General features: G+C 40.9%; 1 protein-coding gene across 2 annotated transcripts; it reads left to right on the top strand.

Annotated features, from left to right (window-relative positions):
* Position 1: 1 nt before the first annotated feature.
* On the top strand, positions 2-26764 carry sap30l (sap30-like). 2 transcript variants are annotated; one of them, XM_087973910.1, is made up of 4 exons: positions 2-205; positions 6330-6455; positions 12532-12630; positions 25734-26764. In XM_087973910.1, the coding sequence occupies exons 1-4, from the start codon at positions 17-19 to the stop codon at positions 25854-25856; spliced, it is 537 nt and encodes a 178-aa protein (XP_087830036.1). In that variant the 5' UTR covers positions 2-16; the 3' UTR covers positions 25857-26764. The 2 variants fall into 2 exon arrangements, with proteins under 2 accessions (XP_087830036.1, XP_043560396.1); XM_043704461.2 differs by lacking the exon at positions 2-205 and adding an exon at positions 216-1103.
* The last annotated feature ends 477 nt before the right edge of the window (positions 26765-27241 follow it).

Genomic DNA, 27241 nt, shown 5'->3' with positions numbered 1-27241 from the left:
GGTAACAACACGTGACATGTGTGGCAGCGAGCCGGGAGGAACTACAGTTCCCGTGTTGCAGTGCGGGCGAAGCGGTAGGCTCCTCGGGTTTGGAACGCTGGTAATGTATCAATGCAGGGGCATTATTTCCTGGATTCCATTTGGAACGTTGGTACATGGCAACAGCTGTTCGCCAGCAGCAGCCCAAGCACTGCAGCGGGCGGACGTCAGTGTAATTTATTATATTTTGTTGCTGTCGTTTGTGTTTTTTGTTTCCATTCCCACCCTTTTACCGTCTTTTTAAAGGGGAGGGAGACGTGTGTAAGACGTATGGTGCGCGTTGCTTTATTATCCATTTAAGCTCGAGGTTTGTATTGTACGTGTGTCCAATAAGACTGAATGAAAACACCGTACTTTAATCCGGGTGGATAATTTTTCTTTCCATCTCTTTTTCTTCCTCTTCAGCACCCCTTTTTTTGTCATTTTTTTCTTCTGCAAAGACGCGCGTTATCGGCGCAGGAAAGCGAATAATTGTCATAAAGGGCTTTGCATGGAACAGCCCGGCCATTGTGAGCTTCTTAGAGAGTTGTAATTTTTGTTTTAAAAATAAGAATTCGATCACCCTTCTGTTCCCATCTCCCCCACCCCCACCACTTCTCACTAAGAAAGTTGCAATGTGAGTTCTTTAACCTACCGTTAAAGAGACGTTTTCTGCCATATTGAATTCTTTTTATATGTGTATATATGAGTTTTTTTTCGTTGCTTGTTGTGGAACTGAGAGTGCTACCGCTGGTTTCGAATCCCCACACACTTGCGTTGAGTTGATAGAACCGTTCTCTGAACCCGGTTTAGGGGTAGAAGAAGAGTATTTGAGGAGAGCGAGAAAGGGGTTCCAAAGTGGGAGGGGGTTGGGGGGGGGGGGACAGTAGGAAAAAAAAATGAACGGTTTCAGTACCGAAGAAGACAGCCGGGATGGCGGCGCCGGGGCTCCAGGCTTTGGCCACATTTGTTGTCTGGTTGATGATGGAGAGAGGTGCAACCGCCCAGCCGGCAACGCCAGCTTTAGCAAGAGAATCCAGAAAAGTATTTCACAGAAGAAACTCAAACTGGAAACCGACAAGAACGTAAGTCTGTTGACTCTTAATTGTTTCTCTCCCCTCCCCCTTTTAAAAATAAATATACATTCTGCAAAGTAACATCGTTGGTAGAGGAAGATTGAACACATATACAGTACTGTGTAGAAGCTGATGTGAAACAACATTGTGCGGTCGATTAAAGGCCTGAAAATAGTAGATTTGAACTGCCTGTACAAACTTGAGCTATCTTTGTTTATTTAAAAGGTTAAAATACCAGGTGGGGATTTTTCTTGTTGTTAGTTCCCTTTCTCCGGGTGGTTAAAAGGCCAGCAGTTTCCACACACGCTCGCTGTTGTGTTTAAACTGACGCTGGTGTGACCTCCAGATTAACATTGGGGAGTCTGTGGCGACGGAGTAATCGCGGTCCTTACTTGAGTTTCCCCGGGCCAGAATGTGTCATGTTCTTTTGAGTCTTCGAGTTAGTAATTGAGCAGCCCCTGTAGCAGACTAGGAAAGCTCCCGCTTTCATTCTTGATCTTATTCTACTTTAGCTAGTGTCATGAGGGCGGGAGATAGGGGGGTGCTTAATCATTAGATTGATTGACTGGCTTCAAGAAAGGGGGAAATCGGCGAAGGGGTCCATGCTAATCCTGACATTCAAAATAAACAAGAGACCATTCAGGCCCTCCAACCACCCACTCACTGAGCTTGTGGCTGACCTGAGATTGACTCCATATAGCCCCTTCTCCCTATCTCTTAACATTCTTTGCTAGGAGGTGTCTATCAATCTAAGTTTAAAAAGACAGGTGCTTTACCATCAATTGCTGAAGATTTTGACAGAATTTTTTGTCTAAGATCGAAAGAGATGGTGAACAGGAAGGGGATTCAAGTTAAGGTTGATGATCAACTATGATCATATTGAGTGGGGAGCAGTCTCAAGGGGCCAAGCGGTCTAATCTGGCTGTTTCCTGCATTGAGCATTACAAACCTTTTATAGTAATGTATCTGAACTTCATTCCTTAAAGATCTGGTCCCAATCTTTTATTTTCTGTACTTTCTGAAAACACAGAATCAGAGCAACAGTTTGCACAGAGGGTGGTTAGTGTGTAAAATGAGCTTCCAGAGGGGAGTAGGGCATGTGGGCACAATTACAATGTTTAAAAGACACTTGGCTATGTATATGAATGGAAGGGGTTTGAGGGATATGGGCCAAGTGCAGGTAGGTGGGATTAGTTTAGTTTGGGATTATGTTCAGTATGGACTGGATGGAGCGAAACGTCTGTTTCTGTGCCATATGACTCTGTAAAACAGTAAGCCATTTGACCCATTGAGCCTTTCAACATGACCATGGCTGATCCTCTATCTCAATGCTGTATTCTCTCCTTAACGTTTTAGCCTCTAGAAATTTTTCAATTTCTTTCTTAAACATTGAATTATTTGGCCTCCCTGCCTTCTGTGGTGGAGAATTTCTCACATTCGCCACCCTGAGTGAGAGACTTCACCTTGTCTGAATCTGAAGTGGCCTGCCCTGTATGCTGAGACCATGATCATGCTCCCTGACTAGCACGAGTGTCTGTCCTCAAATGTCAGGCAAGGATATATTTTGGCTTGTGTTGGTAAAGTACTTCAGTGGGCTATCACCTATAATTGCGACTTATTTGAAGTATTTGAGTTGAATTAGTGATGTTGGACCGTACACTGACTCCACAAGTTGGTGCTATATGGGCAGTGAAGGAACAATCAATTCTAGAGTATGGGAAGCTTTGGAAGAAAAGGGATTACTATAGGGTGTTGTGAAGGGAAGAAGGGTGAGAAAAGAACTTGCATTTATATAGTGCCTTTCCTGCCTCAGACCAACTCAACACACTTTTTAGCCACTGAAATGATTTTAAATAATGCTCACTGCTGCCAATTTAAAGATGAAGGGTAACACAAAGCATTGTGACTGTTTTTTTGATGATGTTGTTAAAAGGTTTGATCAGTAAATATTGAATTGGTGAGACCGTCCTGATCTTTGCAATGAAATCTTAAAACAACCAGCCAAGATGCCAGTCTGAGTTTCCATTCAATGGTGGCAGTGCAGCCCTCCCTCAGTACTGTACAAGAGTCTCAGACTGGATTGTGTATTCATGTCTCTGGGACACAAAACCATAAACCTTTTGGTCTCAGATGCTGAGTGACTGTGGCTGCTATCTACCAGAATTGGAGAATATATTTAATGAGAGGTGGTTTTGTATGATGTGTTCAGGAACAGAGTGGGAAAGGGGAAATTTGATTTTTCTGATTGTTTGTTTGTCTTGAGCTGACATTTTGCTATCTTCAACAGGGAATATCCTTTAGAAGCTTTCTCTGCTGCTAATTTGAAATTTGAGTAGGGATAAGTCAGTGGGGAAAGCCATTTGATCACAAGGGTATTGCATCCAAACCCAGATGCATCCGAATTGTGCAGTTTCCATCGTTGCTGAGAGATCAAACAAATGCATTCTGCCTAACTTTTCACATACATAGGTGTGGGTTAAGAGCCTTTCAGTGCACAAGGGAACCATTCAGCCCATGCTAAACTATGAAAACCTTTTGGAAGAACTATCCTGTGTCTCCTTGCTTTTATCCATGGTGCATTGTAAACCAACTTTGCTACCACAAGTGCTTCCTTACCAGAGACCAAATAATCCTTAGGCTGCAGACCCATCTTGACAGCTGCCTGTTCCGTTGGGTTGTGGCTTAGAGACGTCTGGTCTCTGCATGGGAGCAATTTCCATCCAATAGTTGTGTGCTGAAAGTTTCTAGTATTCAGAGCAGTCAGTATTGTCAATGTATTTGGCAACTGTGCCAGGGACTGCAGCTTGATGACTATTGCCTCTTGACTGTGAACACTTTGAAGCTAATTTCTGCTTCATGAGTTGGTTTGGAAGCAGGTTTGTCCGGGTCTGGAGGGCACTAAGAGTTTTATGTTAGTGTGCTAATAGTTATACTATGTAATATTGGGAGGAACATTGAAAACTAGGTGAGCAGTTTACCTACAAAGTAATGAAAAATAAGACATCTGTTGCACATCTTCCACTGACTTCTTGCACAGTAGCACTGTCAAGGAACCTGTACCTAAATCACTCCTCAAACAGATTTTACCACTCCTTGTTTCTAAAATGTTCAATCCTCTGCATTCTTTAATTCTGACATCTTATTCTCGATGAGTTATTTATGGCTATGATTTCAACAGGCTGTGGACTCTAAAATACCCTTCCTAAACCCCACTAGCATTCACTCTCACCTTCAAGAACTTCCTTCTGGCCGATCGTTTTGTCCAGACATTTTGCTACTCATCTTAAATTAACATCAAACTATGTAAAGAGTAGTTATGTCTGATAACACTTCTGTAAGTCGCTATTTTGCTACATTTAAATCTGTCACTTAAATGTGGCCGTTGCAATTTTATGGCCAAGTGCACATTAATTGCAGTTAGTGCAGTAGCTATAGTTGGCAAGTGCCACAATAGTTGCTAACAGTCAAAAGGCTTTCCGAATGCTGACGATGACAGTGGCAAGATTTTGGTCTGCAGTCATTTGAGTGGCACTTGAACCCACAGCCTTCTGAATCAGATGTGACTCAGTCAAGGCTGACACCTCTGTATTGGGAAATGTGCCTTTGTATCATGCAGAACACCGAACTTGCTTTCTTTGCTACAATGTCATTCACTAGGTTATTTTTAAAAGAAGTGCTGACTCAGTAATGACTTTTAAAAAGGTTATGATTTGTTCTGTCAAATTTTGACTTAGCTGATTTAAAGCTTTAAGTTTTGCTTTAGATCTGTTGCCCATCTTCAGAGTTTTCAATGTCAGCTGAAAATTTCAATAAGATATTTGCGAAATGTTGTTTGGTTTAAGTATCCAATTCCATTTTACAAGTCACTACTGAATCACCACCACTACTTCAGATAGTGCACTCTAGATCCGCACCAGTTTAGCAAATAAGAAATTGCCTTGACCTCCCTGCGTGCAGCTACTTCGAGACCTAACAATGACCACCACCTATGTTGCTTTTTTGGTTTACTTTGGACATTTGGGCAATTCTATTTCCCAGTTGTGGAGTTCACACTCTTGTAAGGAGCTGCCCGTTTGTTTACCTAAGTCACTGCCTTAGGGCAGTGTTGGCCTTAGTTTAATGGGTAGCATTTCCATTGTGTCAGAAGGTCATGGGTTCAAGTTCACAGGAGAAGTTGCACATCAAAATAAAAGCCTTTTTGATACTCCAGTCCAGTATAGAGGGGGTGCTGCATTGTCAGAGGTGTCATCCTTCAGGTGAGGAATCAGTCCCTATCCCTAACCCTAACCATAACCCTATTTACTCTCAGGTGGGCATTTTGAAAAAAGACACTGTTTTGAAGGTGAAAGGGAGGTTTATCCCTGGTGTTATGATAATTTAGATGTTTTGAAAAGCAGATGATCTGGTTGCTGCTGGCATGATGCCAATTGGTTGTCTTGTTCCCTATGTTGAAAAATGTGATGCTGGAAAAACACAGGCCAGGCAGCATCCGAGGAGCAGGAGAATCGACGTTTCGGGCATAAGCCCTTCTTCAGGAATGGCAGAAACGTCACTGCCTGGCCTGCTGTGTTTTTCCAGCATCACAATTTTCAACTCTGGTCTCCAGCATCTGCAGTCCTCACTTTTCTCCCTGTCTTGTTCCCTATGTCATAATGATGATTTCCTTTCATGGTGTGCATCTTTGTCTGTAAAATATTTTCATACATTTTGGGGACTATGAGCAGCACCATATAACTGCAAGACATTCATTAACTGGCAGCATTGCCTGAATGGAAAGAACCCCATCTTCAGTGATGATTCTGCCCTACGGGTAGAATGAGTCTACAATAAGTCAGGGTGTCAATGAACAGTATTTTGGAGCAATGTAGGCCTATTTTGACTGAGATATGTGATAATTCTTCACGACTGTCTAAGTAATCAGGTGGTTGAATTTTGTAGTCTACTTTAATCACAAAAGCAATCTTGTAATCTCCCCTTCCTCCCCAACACAACCCAATCAGGATGGTGCTTAGTAGGTAATGATTTTAGAGTCTCATGAAATGAATTTGCAGTGGTTGCAAACTTTTGTCAAGAACTTGGGAAGAAGTGTTTTTAATTCCAATTCAACTGCCAGTTTCCCCCTCTCTCTCAGATTTGAATCATCACCATTCTGCAATGAGTTTTTTGCTTCTTGTTTCTTATGAGAATCAGTTTGTTGTAATTTGTTTTTCTTTTTGTTAAATATTTCTTTCTCAGGTTCGACATCTGTACATATGTGACTTTCATAAAAGTTTCATACAAAGTGTGCGAAACAAGAGGAAGAGAAAAGGTAGTGATGATGATGGAGGTGATTCACCAGACCATGATGCGGAGTCTCCAGAGGTAAGTGTGTGCAGCGCTGGTTGTTTAGGTGATTTTTGGTTTGGGACTTTTGCAATCCAATCATACAATTCTACTCATACAATTCTATATCCTTCTGACATCATTATATACAAATGAGATTGTTCTATCTTCTGTATTCAAATTTTACCTCTGCAGTTTAACCCTTTAGAAGAAATGTTGACAGATGTATAGCATATTGTACAACCCAGAACACACTGTATAGTTTTGTTTTTTTTTTGATTAATCACTGTTATACTTGGTATAAGTGAGATTGATTGCAAGATAAATATAAAGGCAAACAACCTTTAAATAAAAGTTTAAATATCCCCAAGCTACTGGAAGGGTCTTTCAAGAGTTTAAGATTAACACCATTTTTATTGTAACAAACTAAAAACACTAATGATTACACACTATTTCAATAAGCAACTTTAAACTCCAGAAGACTTCACCCCCATTTAACCTTAATTCCCCTGCTATTGGACATTGGCTATGGACTAGGTAGGTCTTAGGCATTCTCCCTCCTGATGGTTTGTTTTCCCTTTTCCAGCCAGATAACCTCCAACCCCAAATTCACTTTCAAAGTGATGTCCACATCTGGCTAAAGTCTGACAGCTCTTCCAGCCTTGTGCTGACGTAGGTAGTGTCTTAAATCCAAGCGTGAGCTCTCACCTGTGTAATGAACGATAGCTATCTTTACCTTTCTGCCTTCTCTCGCTTTCCATGATTATTGCAGATTTATCTGTCTGAGGGGTTCAGGGTTACCTTTTTAAAAAAAATCCTATATGCTGATACTTCAATGCTTTCTACGACTAGTTCCTGTCTCAAACCAATGTCGGCAGAAATCACATGGGCTTTGTATCCAGGTGGAAGTGCTGATTGACTGTTTGCTAAATCAACTCTGTTCTATCTTAGAATTAAAGTGGTGACATCCGTTAGTCTCGCAAAACCATGGATCTATGCCTGGGAAGTTTTGCTTCAGTCTTTGTTGGTAGAGCAGTGTCTGCTGTAGCTGTAGAGGCCCACACTGGAGTGGCAGACGCGCCTGCAGCGACTGCACTTGAAGGTGTTGTCTTGGTGCGGCTGTTTTTTCGGTGGGTGCGCTTGTCTTCAGCAAGCCTCAGCTTCTCTTCTCCTCCTCTTTTTAGACCTCTGCGAAATTCCAGGCTCCAGCGAGAGCGATCGCTTGCAATGTCCTCCCACCTCTCAATGTTCATGTTCAGTGACTTCACGTCTCACTTGCAGACATTTTTGAAATGAAGATGGGGCCAGCCTTCTGCTCTCTTGCCGGAGGCCAGATCCTCATACATCAGGTCTTTCAGGATCCTCCTGTCTGACATGCAATGCACGTGGCCCAGCCAGCGGTAATGGTGTTGTTGGAGCTGGGTGTCTGGGCATGGGCCAGGACCTCATTGTTGATGACTCTGCAAGTCCACTTGATGTCCCGGATGCGTCTCGGGCTGGGAAGGTGGAAGGTGTTGAGACGCTGCTCTTGTCTGGAGTAGAGGTTCCAGGTCTCGCTGCCATAAAGCAGTGTGCTGAGGAAGCAGGCCCTGTAGACAGCAATCTTAGTATTCGTCAGCAGCTTTCTGTTCTCTCAGACTGTCTGTTAGCCTGACGAATGTTGAGGCTGCTTGTCCGATTTGTCTGTTGATCTTGGAGTCTAGGGAGAGACTGTCTGTGATAGTGGAGCCAAGGTTTGTAAACTTGTGGACTATCTCCAGCTCATAGTTGTTGTTTGTAATGGTAGAGGAGTGCTCAACGCCTTGACCCAACACGTTAGTCGTCTTGGCTGATGGTCAAGCTGAAGTCCTGGCAGGGTCTTGAGCTGTCCATGAAGTGTTGCAGTTGCTCTTCCAGTACCACGTGGTCTGCAAGCAACATGTCCCTGATAAGTACTTCACAAACCTTGGTTTTCACCCTCGGCTGGGTCAGATTGAACAGCCTTCTGGTGGAGGTACATCAAATGATGTTCCAAAGGCGTGCTTACATGACTGCGAAGATGATGCCAAACAGGGTGGGGGGTGAGCGCACATCCCAGCTTCACACCACTGTGAATGTTGAAGGCCTCCAAAGAAGAGCTGTGATGATTGGATGCCCTTCATGTCTCTGTGGAATGACTGAACTATCCTGAAGAGCCTCAAGTGACAACCAATCCTGGTGAGGGCTTTGAACAGGCCGTCTCTGCTCACAACACCAAAGGCCTTTTGTGAGGTCAATGAAGATGATGTAGAATGGTTGTCTTTGCTCTCTGCATTTAATAAAGTACATCCATTTATAAAATCAGACATTCCTACCACCATCCTGTAAGACTGAGATTAGCAGTGTGTGATTAGAGTCATCACAGATTGGTCTTGTCGTTGTCCACAGGTGCAGATATCTTGCGCTTTCTTCCTTCAAACAGCCTGGGCCCTCTTTGCCTTTCACAACCAAGCCACCCAATCTTGGGGAAAATTTCTGTTTCCTCGTTGCACTAGATTGCAGAGAGTCCCAAAACATAACAATCTTACAAACTTCACATTTGTGACAAATGTCTCATCCACAAGATGACATGTATAACAAAGTGCACTATTCCTTCAATCAACCTGTGTTTTTTTTTGTTCAGATATCTAACATTTTGGCCATGATGGCACACTCAGAATGGTACTGTTTCATGCTAATATGCACTTTTGTGGGAGCTAACTATTGTTCAATACCTGTCCAAGTTGGGGAAGAGTTACTGTTGAGTCAAATCTGTATTTGTTAATACATTAAGTTTATTGTTTGAGGAGATTTAAATATTTGGAACTTTGAATAACTGCTGTCAAAATCAGGTAGAATAGTGATATGATTTGGTTTAGCTAAGGGGTTATCAGACAAAGCACTTTGCTTGAGTTGACACTGAGAGTTCAAGTGTTACTCCCTAGAACTGGGTATGAAGTCTAGGTCAATACTTCAGTACAGGACTGAATGAATGTTGCACTTTTTAATACTTGTTTTAAGGTGAGATTCTAAACTGAGGCCTTGTAAGCCCCAGAAGATAAAAGTTGAAAGATTCTATGGCTGTTATTATCTTACGGGGAAGAATAGAGTTTTCCTCTGTCCCGGTCAATATTTATCCTGACTTCAAAAGTAAATGATTGTTGCTGTTTGTGGTGCAATGGTGTGCACGAATTGGCCACATTTTCCTAAATTAGAGCAGGGAGTGTACCTTGGAACTATTCTGTTAAATTCCAAGTGAGTGAAAGCTACGTTATAAATACAAAATCTTCCTTTCTTGTGATAATTGTGTAGCACTCCAGATCTGGTCATTAACTAAAATCATGACCCAGTTACCCGAGGTAGAAGAATTTGTAGTTTAACATTATGAATGGAATTGTTCCTTTTCACTGAAATTAGCTTGGTGTTCTTGGGTTATATCGTTACTCTGATGCTTGGTATTCCAAAAAGTCAAAAATAATTATTCCAGTTTTCCATTCCTGGTGGCTGGAAATATTAGAAAATATTGTTAAAGCCGGGCACTGAGGTAAAAGTAATTAGGCAGATCCAAGATGGTTTTTGTGAAAGCAAAACGTTTTGCTGATCTACTGATGACTTTGTAGAAGTAACATATGCCGACCATGAAGGGAGATCAGTAGATGTACTTTATTTGGATTTCCAGAAGATATTATACAAGTTTTTTTTTTATTCCACAATAATCTTTGATGGAGAACTTTATCAGTGATTAGTAGATTAAAGAATCACAAAGATTACAGTCTAGAAGGAGACCACTCAACCTCTTGTGCTGCACTGGCCTATTAAATGAGCATTAAAAACTGGTGCCAATGTCCTGCTTTATCCCTGTGCCCTTGTATGTTTATTTTTATCCAAGTAATCATCCAATGAGCTCTTGACTATTTCATTTGAACAAGCCTCCTCAGCACTTCCAGGCAGTGCATTCCATGCCTACTTATCTGTTGAGTGAAAGTGTTTCCTCACTTCACCTTTGCATCTTTTGCAGATTATTTTAGTTCTGTGCTGCCTGTTCCTTTTGAGTGAAAACAGTTGCCCCCATTCATCTCTATCCAGCCTGCTCATGACTTTGAAAATCTGTTTTTGAAAGCCTTTAAGCTATCTGCACTCCAAGGAGAACATTCCCAGCTCCTTCAATCTATCATCATAACAAGTTTCCCACCTGAAACCACTCTAGTTACCCGCTTCTGCACTCTCTCGTGCTTTCTCGTTCTTCCTGTAAAGTGGTGCCAAGAACTGCACATAGTACCTGAGGTATAAAAAGTGTCTTTTACGAGTTGGATTAAAGACTGGCTGACTAACAGAAAGCAGAGAGTAAGCATAAATGGGTCTTCCTCAGGGTGGTAAGATGTAATGAGTGGTGTTCTACAAGGATTGGTGCTGGAACTTCAATTGTTTACAATCTAGATAAATTACATCGATGAAGGGATGGATTGTCAGGTTAATTACCAAAGTTGATGACAAAGCTGGCTAGGCAAGTAAGTTGTGAAGAGGACATAGAGGCAAGGGGAGGGGAATATAGATAGTGTAAGTGAGTGAGCAATGATCTGGGCAGATGACATATAGTATGGGAAAATGTGAAGTTATCCTTTCTGAAAAAAAAATTATCAAATGGGAGAGTGCTGAACTTTGCGGTACAAAAGGATCTTGGCGTAGTGCATGAATCACAAAAGATTAGTATGCAGATACAGGAAGTAGTTATGAAAACTGATTGAATGTTATAACCTGTTATGAGGGAAAAGAATACAACAGTCAAGAAGCTTTGCCTCAGCTATGGAAGGCAGTTAAGGCCCACATCTGGAATAGTAGTGTTGTATAGTTCATTTTATTTGAGGAAGGATGTAAATGTGTTTGAAGCAGTTCAGAGGTTTACCAGTCCAATACCTGGAATTAACAAGTTGTGTTATGTAGAAAGGTCAGACAGACTAAGCTTACAGCTACTAAAGTTTAGTAGTTCTGGAGGTGATTGATGTACAGAGGCTGTTTGTTCTTGTGGGAACTTTGTCAAAATCGGGGTTGCCTACTTAACGGATGAAGCAATTTTTTTTTCTTTGAAGGTTGACAATCTTTTAGACTCTTCTTGAAAAATGATGGAAGCAGTCCTAAAATACTTTGTGAGGTAGAGGTGGATAGATTCTGGTTAAGAAATGGTATGAAAGTTTATCAGGATAAGTGGGCTCAGCCACAATCTTATTGAATGTCTGAGCATGCTGAAGTTTTCGAATGGACAGCAGTTCATGCAGCATCAGAGAAGCAGGAAAATAGGCGTTTCTGGCAAAAGCCTTTCATCTTCGGCCCAAAACATCAATTTTCCTGCTTCTCTGATGCTGCCTAACTTGCTGTGCTTTTCCAGCACCACACTTGTGACTCTGATCTCCAGTATCTGCAGTCCTCACTTTCGCCTGAAGTGTTCGAATGGCCTACTCCTACTCATACTTTTATGTAGATGTCTTGGTGCCGATGTCTTGTCTCCAGCCTGTTATACTCCAGTCAGAGAACAGGTACTGTCCTGTCCAAACTTTGAAAAGAAAGTGGCTACTTTTGGATGAAGATAATTGAGGGTGAGGCAAGGATGTGGCTCTGAGAACATTCATCTTGTGCAGAAGTGTAGAAGCATACAGCAGAAGCCGAAACCAATTGTTTGTGATTTTTTTTTTAAAAGAGCAATGCTCCCTCACTCTTTGCCTATAGCCATACAACTTGGTTTCAAATTTACAACACCATAAATATTTTATTTTGTACCATTTCTGTAATTCTGTGGATTTTGTAGTATCATTTTAAACTGTTGTTTTGTATGCTCCCAATTTTAGTTTGTGCCACTTAACTATCGAAGACAATGTATCATAGTTGGAATGAGCAATCTCACAGCCTGCAATTTGGTACAGACCTGTAGATGTTTGTTATTAGGGTACAGAAGTCTTGCGTATAGCTTTTCCTTTTTTCAATCCTTGTTTCCTGAAATAATCCTCTACTCATATTGTCAATCATCATTTCTATCTTTTTGAGATTACTTCTAACTTTGTTTTGTGGCTGTCAACTTGATTTACCCAAAAAATACTCAAACCTTTTTTTTCTTTTTTTTGTTTAGGTTGATTTGTTTCAATTGCAAGTAAACACGCTGAGGCGTTATAAGAGACACTTCAAACTACAGACCAGACCTGGACTAAATAAAGCTCAGCTAGCTGAGGTATTATACATTCTCTGGTCTTTTCATTTCAGCGTATTTATTTGCTGTTGTTTAACTATTGTCACAAAATAAGCTGACTGTGGAGTGTGTGACACTTTAAAATTATTTTGCCAAATTAAGTTGCTGAATTGTGAATAGGATCCTACATTGAAAAGTTTGCAACATTTCTTTTTGCCCAAGTTACTAATGTGTTTTAAACTATTACATTTTAGTATGGCACACTTAGCAGGAAGTATTTAAGGCACTGTACATGATGACAATACAAGTACCAGTGAGAATAGATATCAATGGGTAATTGCACTGCCATCATCCCTGGAGATTCCCTTGCTCTAAGTTACTGGTTTGCTCTGATGTCTGTGGTTTTGTATTGTGTAATTATCCTCCAGCGACTGCTTTTTGCTGGAGAACTAATCCTGCTTCAATCAGGAGATTTTGCTATAGTTTTAGTCATACATTGCTTGTTGTAGTTTGTGGAAGCTCTCTAACATTGACCCTGTTTGATGTGCAGGAATCCTCACTTAAAATTATGTTTGTGTTCCTGAAAATCACTTGAAACGACTTAATGTGAAGCATTGATTTCTATACCACTCAATGTTAAAATGAATAAGGTTCTTTCAGGCTTCTGTAGCAGGGAAGAAATTAAAACTTCTTTGTACCTGCATATTAGGAATATGGTGCTTTAAAATGAATAAATTCCCAAATTGATATATTATAACTTAAAATTATGTTTTTTAAAAATATAAAAGATGTCACATTATACTTGGGGAACTATCTTTAGTGGATCCTTCAAGAGTGGAGCCTAGGGCAATGTTTTGGGTCCACCATCTCATCAGTGTCAAGACTCACTGAAAACTGAACATTTTAATCACTGGGTAAGCAGCACTACAAAAGCAAATGGATTGGATAGAGAGTCTCTACTGGAAATGTTCAACACTTCATTTCCTTGGATTTCTTTGAATACATGTAAACTGCTATGGTAGTGATTTGAATTAATTCAATTCATAGATATTGGTTTTGCTACTGAGTTCACAATTTGTAGCATTCCCCAATTGCATTTAAGGTGGTGGTTCACCACCTTGATCTACCACAGTGTGCCTGGTATAGATCTACCTGCTGTTGGAAAGGGGGAGTGAGGATTTTGATCTACTGACGAGAAATCTGTGGTGGTATGATTCCAGGTTCTTATGATGTGTGACTTTGGGGGAAACAACTTGCAGGTGATAATGTTATATCACATATCAGCTGCCTTCCAAGTTGTAGAATTTGCAGTTGAAGGAACTTGAGTGAGTTGCTCAAGTGCATCTTAGAGATGATATGCACTGTTGCTGACGTGCATCAGGGAATGAATGTTAAAGGTAGTGGATGGGGTGTCTGTTGAGTGGGTTGCTTTGTTCTGACTGGTATTAAGCTACACTGTTCCAGGTAAGTGGAGAGCTTTCCATTATACTCCCAACTTGTGCTGTGTAGATGGAAGACAGGATGCAAGTTATTCACTACAGATTTCCTACCAGTTCTGACCTGATCTTGTAGTCGCAATATTTCACCTCCCACCCCCAACCCCGGTCAGTACATTCCTTACATGCATTACCTTGCAATTATCAGAATTGAACTTCACCTGCCACTTTCTTGTCCACTCGTCCATCCATCTATATCATTTTGGAGCCCACAGTTATCCATTGCACTATGCACAACGTGGCCAATTTTTGTGTAATCTGCAAATTTCCCAATTATGTCCCACCTGTTCAAGTCCAAATTATTAATGTATAAATCAAATAGCGGGTGTCCCAAAACTGAGCCTTGAGGAAGACCACTTGAAGCAGCTTTCCATTTACATGAGCAGACATCACTATTACCCTTTGTTTCCTATTACTAAGCCAACTTTAGGTCCAATTTGACACACCACCCTGTATCCCGTAGGCTTTTACTTTTTTGACCAGTCTGCCATGTCTTCCTTGTCACTTAAAGAATTCAGTTAAATTTGTAAAGCCATGCTTACTACCCCTGACCAGTCCATGCCTTTCTCAGTAACAGTTTATACGATCTCTCAGTATTGATTCCAAACATTATTCACCACCGAAGTAAGACCAACTGTCCTTTAATTGTTTAGCATTTCTTTTGTACCTTTTTAAACAATGGACCCACATTTACAGTCCTCTAGTCTTCTGACACCTCATGTCAGTCTAGTGAAGAAGGGAAAATAATCCTCAGAACATCTACTATTTTGTCCCTGAACTCTTTCAAAATCCTCGAACAATCCATCCACTTTCAAGGATTCAACTCCTCTAACTTCATGATTATTTTGGTCTATAATTATATTGTTTGATTATTTTGTCCAGTATTTCACACTGGTTTTCTCAGATTACTATATCCAAATCATCCCTTTCCGTTATGAATAGAGTCAAAAACCTCATTTAAAATGTTTGCTATATCCTTGGGGTTTCCTTTATCTTGCTAATTTGTTTTCACGCCCTCTGTTTGATTTCCTTTTCTTTATACTTGATCCCTGTACTCCTCTAGGCGATCTGCAGTGTTGTTGTTTGTGACTAACATAAGCTTTTGTTTTGTCAGAGTCATAGAGATGTACAGCACTGAAGCAGACCCTTCAGTCCACCTCGTCCATGTCAACCAGATATCCCAACTTAATCTAGTCCCATTTGCCAGCATTTGGCCCTTGTCCGTCTAAACCCTTCCTATTCATGTACCCATCCGGATGCCTTTTAAATGTTGTAATTGTATCAGCCCCTACCACTTCCTTTGACTTCCTGCTGGTCCCTTTCCCCTTTGAGAACATTCTGCACCCTCTCCGAGATATCCTTGAGCCTGGCACCAGGGAGGCAACACATCATTCTGATTTCTTGCTTCCAGCCGCAGAAACATCTGTCTGTGCCTCTGACTAGAGTCCCCTATCACAACCGATTACCCCTCACTACATTAGAGCCATTCTCAGTACCAGAAACTTGTTCATGTTACATTCTCCTGAGAGTCCATCATCCCCTACATTTTCCCCTACAAGATTGTATACTTGTTTGAGATGGGGATAGTCACAGGAGATTCCTACTCTGCCTGCCTGCCTCCCTCTGCTAGAGTTAACCCATTGACTTGACTATCTGCAGCTTTTCCCTCTTCCTATCTGCCATCCATCACACTCCCAGCTCCTATATATTCCTCATTGCTTCTAACTGCCGCTCCAACAATCTGGTAGGATTTGCAACCAAAGACACTTCCTGCAGACATAATAATCGGTAACATTCAAACTCTCTCTGAACTCCCACATCCGACAGGAAGAGTACATCACTGTACTAAAGGCTACCTTTGCTCCTTCACAATCTGTAGACCCTGAAAATAGCACTGTCTTATGGTTCTAAAAAAAAAACTGCTCCAGGCTAACTGAGTACTTATGGTTTATATTTTTAAGATTTAATCAAGAGACAGATCACATCAAGAAAGAACCTATTCTACTCACTATTGTAGATTTACTGCAAGGTTACACTCAAAAATTATGCATTTATCTGGTCATGTGCTGTGAACTCTTCCTCACAGGTTCCTCCAAGGTCAGCTATGAATTTTGTTGTTGTTAACATTTTTTCCTAGTCTCACTCTGATGTCCAGAGATATTTGAACTCAAACAGCAATGACAGTAACTGTGCAGATTTGCAGTGTCAGACAGCAGTATAGGTTTCTTTCTGTGACCATGTGTTCGCGGCCTTTGTCTCTTGTCCTGCTTTTTTTAAAAGTACAGTTGTTTTGATACTTTTTTCCTCAAAGTTCCAAAACAATGCAACATCATATAAAACAGTAATTGCTGCTCCTGGAATTCGAGGAAATCACCTCCAACACCTAAAATACCTAAAAAAAAAAAAAGGCGTAGCACTTAGATCCACATTTTTTTCCCTTCCTCCATCTTGAATTACCCAGAATCTGTTTAATCTTTCCTTGTATTTTTCGAGAGAACTATGAGGGCATAGATTTAGCAATACCATTCTTATTTTTGGAGGGGGCACACTTGCCTTTTCCCCTAAGGATCTCACTTTTTGGTGCCTCCCACTGGTTTCCTACTGATTTATCCTTGAGCAGCGCTGACCAGTCCACCTCAGCCACGTCACTTCTCAGTTTTGTAAAATTTTCTTCTCCCCAAGTTAAAACTTTTTTACTCCTGATTTACCTCTGTCCTTTTTTCCATAATAATACGACATCTAACCAAGTTGTAGTCACTCTCCCCAAATGGTAACCCACTATCAGTTTACCCATTTGCCTATCTTCATTTCCCAAAACTAAATCCAGAATTGCATCTCCTCTCAGTGGGCTTGTCACCTAATGTTTAAACAAAATTCTTGAATACAGTGTATGAGTTTTTCACCCTCATGTCCCTTACTTTGTTTGAAACCCAATTGCTATTGGAATAGTTGAAGTCCTCTCCTCCTGTTATTGCTCTCTTATTCCTATAGACAGAAATCTGTTGATGTATATGTTCTATCTTCCTCTTCCTATTTGGTTGGGGGGGGGCGCTGGAGGGAGGGAGTTGTCTGTAGTTTGTCTTGTAAGTGTGATTGCCCACACTTTTGTTTTTAAGTCCTAAGCTCAACTCATAAAAGCCTCATTTGTTAATCCATTTAGTATATCATTCCTTTCACAACTGTAACCAATACTGCCACCCCTGCTCCTTTTTTTTTGTCACCACCTCTATCGTGCCTGAAAACTGCATATCCAGGGATATTGAATTGCCAATTCTGCCCTCCTTTAGCCATTATAGCAATGACGCCATTCCAACAGTCTCTTTGTGCCCTTAGTTCACCTGCCTTATTTGTAATACTCCTTGCATCGAAATATAAACAGCTCAACTCTCTTGATTTCCTTTGGGCGCTTTTTAACCCTTGTTTCTTTTGACTTTCCAGATTGCTGACGACATCACTAACTAATTCTATCTTCTGTTTCCTCATCTGAATCTGACCCATCAAAGTGTAATTTTTGATTCCCATTCTCCTGCCATATTAGTTTAAAACCTTACCAAAAGCCTCCCCAAGGGTATTTGTTCCATCTAGGTGCAACTCGTCCAGCTTATACAGGTCCCACCTTTCCCAGAAACTATGCCAATGCCTCAAGAAGCTAAGCCCCTCTCTGGTACACCATTTCTCCAGCTATGCATTCATTTGATCGATCCTCTTATTCCTGCTGTTGCCAACACATGGCACTGGGAGTAATCCTGAGATTACTCCATTTTGAGGGCCTGCATTTTAACTTGCCTCCTAACTTCTTATGTTCAGCTTTCACATCCTCAATTTTTTCAATATTCTGGGCTTTCAACTTTGCGCTCCAGAAGTGATTGAAACCATTTTTTTCACTTCCTCAATTTTGATAGCTGCAGATTTGTTACTGACTGATGTAATGGCCTTTTATTTTGTTGGGGTTCTTTATTTGGGAGGTTACGAGGTTGGGTATTTTGCTCAATCTTTACCTTTTCCAGTCGCTTCAGTGACTGACAGACTTTATGCAGTGTGGCAATCTGGCTCAATTCTGTAGCAGAATCTTTCGTTGTCTATCACTTTGCATCCTTTTCAGTGGTGTAGTCCATTCAGTTGCTGCTTAGTTTGATCTTCATGAAAAACTTTGCCACTAGGAATCTGGATTCTCTAGTTTGGACACTTGTGGAAATTATTTCATCCAAACCACTATCGTCAGTTTTTCGTCTCACTTATGATGCAAGACTTTGTTTTTATTCCAATTTAACTAACCAAGAGATCCTGTATTTTGCATAGGACTACAGAAGTGGCAGACAAAAGGGCTATTTGGATTGGAAATCTTTTGTGAACACAGCAGTGGCTGACTTAAAATGCCAATAATGAGCGAGGAAATTGATAATGAAAGTAAAAACAGAAATTTCTGGAAAACTCAGCAGGTCTGGCAGCATCTGTGAAGAGAAATTAGAATTAACGCTTCGGGTGCATTTCCAACAAAGGGTCACTGGACCTGAAGCGTTAACTCTGATTTCTCTTCATATGTGCTTCCAGACCTGCTGAGCTTTTCTAGCAATTTCTGCTGCTGTTTCTGATTTCTAACATCTGAGGTTCTTTGGTTTTGATTATGAAAGTAAACTGACAAGGAATAATGAAACAAGCAGCAAGAAATTCTGACTATGTGAAGAAAAAGATTGCTAAATTAAGTGTGGGACACTTGGATAATGCAACTGTGGAATTAATAACAGGGAGCAGGGCAACGGCAGTTAATTTAAACAAATATATTGTCGATTTTCATGGTAGAAGACACTTTTTCATCCCAAAGACATTAGCAAGGTTTTATGGGAGAAAAGATCTTGTAACTGTTGCTATCACGAGGGACAAAATAATTGGCAAGCTAATGTGACTGAAGGCAGGCGAGTTGCCAGGTCTTAATGGCCTGCATCCAAAGGTTTTAAAGGAAGTGGCTGTGAAATAGTGGAAGCATGGGTCAAAGTATTCCGGAACTCACTGGATTGTAGGAGGGTTACAGCAGATTGGAAAACTGCTAATGTGGCGCCACTGTTGAAGAAGAAGCGAAACAAAGTAGGAAACTAGGCTAGTTGGCCTAACATCTTCATTGGAAAAATGCTAGAGTTCGTGTTAAGGAAGAAATAGTGTTTAGAAAAGCTTAATGGAGTCAGTCAAAATGGTTTTGTAAAAGGGAAGTCAGGTTTGACAAATTTACAAGAATTCTTTGGGGATGTAACAAGTAAATTTGCATAAGACGCCTGATAAGGTGCCACTTAAAAGGCTACAACAGTTAGGAGCTGATGTAATGTTGCTCATAATATTGGGGTTAATATATTAACATGGATTCTAGATTCAGAAAAATTGTCATCAGTGGATCTTTTTCAGGTTGGAAAGACTTATCTAGTGGAGTGCCAGTTCTTGGGCCTCAATTGCTATCTGTATTAATAACTTTGAGGAGGGGGCGTAATGTAATGTATGAGAATACAAAAGTAGGTGGGAGTGCATGTTCTGATGTAAGAAATCTGCAAAGGGGTATGGGTAGGGAGTTGGCAAAAAACTTGCCACAGAAATATAGGAAAGTCAGAGATTTGGTCAGAAGAATCAAAGGCAGGATATTATTTAAATAGAGACTTTGAAAAAAGCACAGCACAGAGTTATCTGATTTTTTTGTGTGCATAGAGCATAGTTTGCATGCAGGTTCAGCAAGCAATTAAGATTTAGATATTGGAATTTAAAAGTAAGGAAGTCTTTGTTAACATTGCACAGGGTGTAGATTCACCTGCCCCTGGAGTTGTGCACACAGTTTTGGTTGAGAAAGGATATACTGGCATTGGAGGCAGTTCAAAATCGATTCACTAGACTGCCCCTTGGGGTGAAGGGCTTGACTTAACAAGAATAGGTTAAGCCTTTATTCATTCTCGTTTAGAAGAACGAGAGATGATCTCACTGAAACGTAGACAACGTGGCGGGGCGGGGGGGAGTTGATAGGATCAACATTAAGATGATATTCCAATTTGTGGGGTAATCTTGCTTAGAGGCCATACTTATAGAATAAGCAGACAGTCAATTAAAACTCAGATGTGAAGAAATGTCTTCTCCCAAGGAGTGGTGAATGTCTGCAGTTCTCTACTGATCGAGCTGGAGTTTGGATCTCTGAAAGTATTTAAAGAGGAGTTAAGATTATTGAAGTATCAGGGGAGTTGAGAACTATGAGAGCTGGTATGTCAAAAGAATTGAGGCCTGAGCTACATCAGTTAAGGTCTTGATGAATGACATGACAGGCCTACTTGATGAGGTACCATATGGCTTACTCCTACTCATATTTATGTTCTCAAGTTCAACCAATAACATCATCTGCTATACATCTAATTATGTAACAAATTGTATTGATACTTTAAGCTTCTGTTTAACTGTCTAATTTGGGAGCTGTTCAAGAATTTTTTTTTGGTATCAAGTTTTGATTTTTATTTAGCCCATTTCTGAAGATAAATCTTGCTGGTAATACTATTTCTGATACCACAGTTTCCTAACATGATTAGGTATTTTATGTTCCTTTAAGATTTTCATTCTGCAGTAACGGGAATCTTGCCATCCTTCGTCTTGTAAAGTTTCTCCCTTGCTTCAGAACCTTGTTAAGACTCTTGTTGCTTTCTTGTTTCCTGAAAATAATTCTGTTCAATTAGAATAGTGACCATCTTTCAATTGCCCAGTGTGTTTCATGTTCATGGCTAGAGATTTTTGCTGACTCTCATTCTTGGAATGTATGAATATTCTCTCATGATCCTTTGTTTTGTTTTTCCTGCCCTGCCTCAGTGTATTTGTGCACTGCGCCACTGAACCCCAATAGGAGCTGCAGATTTTAAGTTGGTGCAATTTTGACATGAGTTACTGTTGCTGTTTAAGGCTTCCCTGTTTGTGTAAGGGATTTCCATGTTATGACTCGTGCAGCTGTTGGCTCACTAATTCAACGTGGGCTTAGGACTGCTTCAACAGGCCACCTCGTGATTTGGCCTGTACCTCTGCCTTGGGAATTGCTTATTTCCTTTGCTCCTGAGCACTTTCTGTAGTGTCCTCTGAAGTATTCTCCTTTGTTGAGTGTTGTCACAAAATTTGTGACATCTCCTTCTCCTGAAGTCTTCTCTGTCACCAACATGCTTTTTTTCCTGAAGTCCCAGATTCTAATTTCTCTTACTTGGCACCATTTGGAAATGGTGCTGATCACCACTGGTCATGACGTTGTGGAAAGTGTTCCTCTCTTGTCACCAGGTTGCATTCAGGAAGTTGTGAATTCTTTCATGCCCAAAGTGATCTATTATAGATAAGGCTATGTACTGTTCTCATCTGACTAAAAGTCTTGTTCAAGAAACAGCATATTGTATGACTGCAATTATTTACAGACTACATGAGTACAACATCTATTACTGCAGAGATTTTTTTTAGGAACACTAGGACTGAAAAGTGGAATGTAATATTCATGCCAAAAGTGTCAGGCAATGACCATCTCCAATAACAGACAATCTAACCTTTGCTCCTTGATATTCACTGGCATTACCGTCATTGAATCCCACACCGCCATCATGCTGTGGTTAACACTGACCAGAAACTGAGTTGAATTTTCCACATGAATAGTGTGGCTACACGAACAGGTCAGAGCCTGAAAATCTTGCAGTGAGTAACTCACCAAAGCTTGTCCACTATCTACAAGGCTCAAGTCAGGAGTGTGGATGTAATACTCACTCTCCAGTTGTCTGGATGAGTGCCACTCCAACAGCACTCAAGGAAGCTTGACACTATCCAGGATAAAGCAGTCCATTTGATTGGCACCACATTCGCAAACATCCACTACTTCCACCACCACCAAAGCTCAGTAGCAGCAGTGTGTATACAGTGTACTGCAGAAATTCATCTGACTTGCTTAGACAGCATCTTCCAAACCAGTGGCCACTTCCATCTGGCAGATCAAGAGCAACAGGTACATGGAAGACCACCATGTGCAAGTGCCCATCCAAGCCGATCAGCATCATGACTTGGAAATATATCGCCGTTCCTTCAGTGTCAAAGTCCTGAAATTCCCTCCCCAATGGTGTTGAGTCCATCTACAGCACAAGGGAATTGCAGTAGTTCAAGAACACAACTCTCTGCCACCTTCTTGACAGCATCTATGGATGGCAGTAAATACTGGCCCAGCACTGAGTCAAGCATTAACCCTTTCGGACCCGTGATACCAGATTATTTTAATGTGCCTGGGTGAGATTTGGACACAGTCTGGATTGAAGAGTTCCATCCTCAGTTGATGTCCACACATGTTATTACCTGGGGATCCTGGCCAGCAATTACATGTACTGTGTACTGATGTTCTTCCCCCACCCTTGCATTGAATTGCTGAGATTAGCTTTGGTGTACTCAAGATCAGCATTATTGAAGTTTTAAATTGGAGAAAGGCCAATTTTGATAGTATTAGGCAAGAACTTTCGAAAGCTGATTGGAGGCAGATGTTCACAGGTAAAGGGACGGCTGGAAAATGGGAAGCCTTCAGAAATGAGATAAGAATCCAGAGTAAGTATATTCCTGTTAGGGTGAAAGGGAAGGCTGGTAGGTATAGGGAATGCTGGATGACTAAAGAAATTGAGGGTTTGCTTAAGAAAAAGAAGGAAGCATATGTCAGGTACAGACAGGATAGATCGAGTGAATCCTTAGAGTATAAAGAAAGTAGGAGTATACTTACGAGGGAAATCAGGAGGGCAAAACGGGGACATGAGATAGCTTTGGCAAATACAATTGAGAAGAATCCAAAGGGATTTTACAAATATGTTAAGGACAAAAGGGTAACTAGGGAGAGAATAGGATTGTTGAAACTTTATTGCTGGAACAGCACAGCAGGTCAGGCAGCATCCAGGGAACAGGAGATTCGACGTTTCTGGCACAGGCCCTTCTTCAGGAATCAAGATCAGCAAGGCGGTCTTTGTGTGGAGCCACAGAAAATGGGGGAGATACTAAATGAATATTTTGCATCAGTATTTACTGTGGAAAAGGGTATGGAAGATATAGACTGTAGGGAAATAGATGGTGACATCATGCAAAATGTCTAGATTACGAAGGAGGAAGTGCTGCATATCTTGAAACGGTTAAAGGTGGATGAATCCCCAAGAGGTGATTAGGTGTACCTGAGAACTCTGTGGGAAGCTAGAGAAGTGATTGCTGGGCCTCTTGCTGAGATATTTGTATCATCGATAGTCACAGGTGAGGTGCCGGAAGACTGGAGGTTGGCAAATGTGGTGCCACTGTTTAAGAAGGGTGGTAAAGACAAGCCAGGGAACTATAGACCGGTGAGCCTGACCTCAGTGGTGGGCAAGTTGTTGGAGGGAATCCTGAGGGAAAGTATGTACATGTATTTGAAAAGGCAAGGACTGATTCGGGATAGTCAACGTGGCTTTGTGCGTGGTAAATCATGTCTCACAAACTTGATTGAGTTTTTTTGAAGAAGTAACAAAGACGATTGATGAGGGCAGAGCAGTAGATGTGATCTATATGGACTTCAATAAGGCATTCAACAAGGTTCCCCATGGGAGACTGATCAGCAAGGTTAGATCTCATGGAATACAGGGAGAGCTAGCCATTTGGATACAGAACTGGCTCAAAGGCAGAGTCAGAGGGTGGTGGTGGAGGGTTGGTTTTCAGACTGGAGGCCTGTGACCAGTGGAGTGCCACAAGGCTTGGTGCTGGGCCCTCTACTTTTTGTCATTTACATAAATGATTTGGATGTGAGCATAAGAGGTACAGTTAGTAAGTTTGCAGATGACACCAAAATTGGAGGTGTAGTGGACAGTGAAGAGGGTTACCTCAGATTACATCAGGATCTGGACCAGATGGGCCAATGGACTGAGAAGTGGCAGATGGAGTTTAATTCAGATAAATGTGAGGTGCTGTACTTTTGGGAAAGCAAATCTTAGCAGGACTTCATGGTAAGGTCATAGGGAGTGTTGCTGAACAAAGAGACCTTGGAGTGCAGGTTCATAGCCCCTTGAAAGTGAAGTCGCAGGTAGATAGGAAAAGTGAAGAAGGGGTTTGGTATGCTTTCCTTTATTGGTCCAGAGTATTGAGTACAGGAGTTGGGATGTCATGTTGCGGCTGTACAGGACATTGGTTAGGCCACTGTTGGAATATTGCATGCAATTCTGGTCTCCTTCCTATCGGAAAGATGTTGTGAAACTTGAAAGGGTTCAGAAAACATTTTACAAGGATGTTGCCAAGGTTGGAGGATTTGAGCTACAGGGAGCGGCTGAACAGGCTGGGGCTGTTTTCCCTGGAGCGTCAGAGGCTGAGGGGTGACCTTGTAGAGGTTTACAAAATTGAGGGGCATGGATAGGATAAATAGACAAAGTCTTTTCCCTGGGGTCGGGGAGTCCAAGACTAGAGGGCATAGGTTTAGGGTGAGAGGGGAAAGATATAAAAGAGACCTAAGAGGTAACTTTTTCACACAGAGGGTGGTAGGTGTATGGAATGAGCTGCCAGAGGATGTGGTAGAGGCTGGTACAATTGCAACATTTAAGAGGCATTTGGATGGGTATATGAATAGGAAGGGTTTGGAGGGATGTGGGCCGGGTGCTGGCAGGTGGGGATTAGATTGGGCTGGGATATCTGGTCGGCATGGATGGGTTGGACCGAAGGGTCTGTTTCCATGCTGTACATCTCTGACTATATTATGAGCAATTTTAACATGTTCCAAGATTCAAATTTGAAAGTTTATTAGTTTCTGCTACAGCATAACATGGTGAATTTGGCATTATTTTGTGTGCTTTACAATACCTATGTGACTTGATTTAGCTAATCAAGGAGTGCAGATCAGTAGAATTTTTATGACCTATCCTTTCAATGCAAAGTAATCAGCTTCTTTGTTCCTCGTTTTCCTGCTGTTGGCAATTCATTGTAGTTGAGGGATTTGTCCAAGTTCGTTTACCAGTTGCTAAGTCTTGCTAGTGATTTGATTTTGTAACCTGCTTCTGTGTAGTAATTCTGCTTTCCAGAGCCTCCCCAATCCCTTTTGAATGAAACCTTTGATTCCTCAAGGAATAGTGAAACATGACTGATATTGTAATTCCCTGAATGTTTTGCAACCTCTTGTGCTGCTGGGAGGCCAGTCTTGCATGAAATGTTTTCCCTCTGATGGGAATCCAATTTCTGGAGAGCTGAGTTGTTGTGCATATCAACAAGGATCACTCGCAATCTCAAAATGACTGAACAGTCTTTGGGCAGTTCTCCCATGTTTCTATTGAAATTTGGGTTTAAATATTTCATTCTTCATAGTAAGATTTTTACTTTTTCAGTTACCCTTTATAATTTGTCTTGTTTTTTTTTTCAAACTGCAGATAACACAGCAATCCTGGTGTGGTTCTTGTTATCTTCTGTGCATTTGTTGATGATTTAAAAGAAGAGTATTAACTGTGTATGTGATAGTTATAATCTCAATACCTTGTGCAGGTGGACATGGTTATGCAAATGGGGCAGAAAGATCATCTATACTGTACTGGGTTCCATAAGCTGCAGGGGAAAGTACCTGCTTGAAATGTAACACACTTTCAATGAAAATGGAAAATATGTCCTAATTTTTAAAAAAATAAATATCATCTTTTTCTCCCCTAGACAATCAGTCGTCATTTTAGGACCATTCCAGTCAACGAAAAGGAAACTCTAGCCTATTTTATCTACATGGTGAAGAATGAAAAAATGAGGCATGATCAGAAATCTGACAGCAGCATTCACTGAAAGACATTAACTGGGCTTTTGTTGATCACAGGATCATGCAGTGACAAGATTTCCACTTCTAAAGCCATTTTATTCTTTAAAAGCATCAGCTGAAATTGGCGTGTGATTTTCTTTGAATTCTTATGTAAAAGCAAAACGTTTGCAGTTATTATTTGCCAGTCTCAGAATTTTAATGTCTAGAATATGCTATAGTTAAATAGAGCCACGAGAAAAACAGATTCCTTTTGCATATTTTTGTTTAGCTCTTGAATGAAGTCAAGTACTGAAAGAGAAAATTACACTTGCAACACACATTCTGAGGAAGTGCTTCAGGACCTGGAGACCACCTCATTGTTTAGAATTCTTATTTTGTCCCATCATCTTGGAAGTAACGTGGCTCCAATTAGTGCAACCCTGGAAAGACAGAAGATGGGCAGCATTGCGGAATGCAGGAATTCAGCTCTGCATCGCAATTTATGTTGCAACAGGCATACCTAACTCTGGTTTAAGTTTTTTAAAACTTGGCTGGAATGGGAATTCGTAGCAAGAAAACACAACTCTGGAAAAAGAAGGATCGCAGTTGAGAATGTCGTAGCGCTTATTAATTCAATTTTTTTAATGCAGCAAAACATTTATCATAGTTGGAAGTGAGACATTGTCCTGTCTGCAATACAGTGATCAATTATAAAGTTTGAACTTTTTTGTGCACCAGGATTTTCTTAAGATTGATTACAGTGTTAATTTTTTTCTGTGTGCACAAATATACAATGTACTGTACAATAACTGTCAGAATTTTTGTAATATTTACACTTGTCAGCTTCAGTGGGGTTGGGATGTGGTTGCAGAGGTACACGTTTGTTACTACTGTTATCTGGCGGGCTACTTAAGACTTGATTGTCAATTTTGCATTAAACAGATGTGGACCCTAACTTTGTTATTCTTTCTGTTATTTGATAAGTTCGGGCAATGTTAGTGATTGTCAAAAAGTTGAACTCTAAACATTCGGGTTGTATTTCATCTTTTATTCCCCCTCAAAGGACTCCTTAAGATGAATCTCTCAAGGGGCCAAGCACCATGATTCAGTCAAAGACTGAAATAATCAGAAATGCTTGGTGAACACAGAAATCTCCTGAAGTGAAGGTTCAGCCATTACACTACAGTGGTGTGTGTGATCAGATAACATTAGTGGCTTTAGTAGACCATGAGTTGATGATTTTTATGTAATCAAAAGAAAGGAGCCTGTTTGTCATACAGTACTGAAGAGGCTCTTTGGCCTTTTGAGTTTGTACTACCAATCATCTATCCCTAAAGCCATCGAAGATGTCTAGTTTGCCATATTGAGCTGTGTGTGGCCTTGATGGGTCAAGGAAAGTTAAGGAAATTGTCCCCACTTCTTTGAACACTGA

Source organism: Chiloscyllium plagiosum, unplaced genomic scaffold (assembly GCF_037043375.1).
Source record: "Chiloscyllium plagiosum isolate Xiang-an unplaced genomic scaffold, Cpla_swu_hap1 HiC_scaffold_2, whole genome shotgun sequence".
Classification (NCBI taxonomy): domain Eukaryota; kingdom Metazoa; phylum Chordata; class Chondrichthyes; order Orectolobiformes; family Hemiscylliidae; genus Chiloscyllium; species Chiloscyllium plagiosum.
The sequence above is the reverse complement of the archived record's forward strand: the minus strand, read 5'-3'. Positions and strand labels throughout refer to the sequence as shown.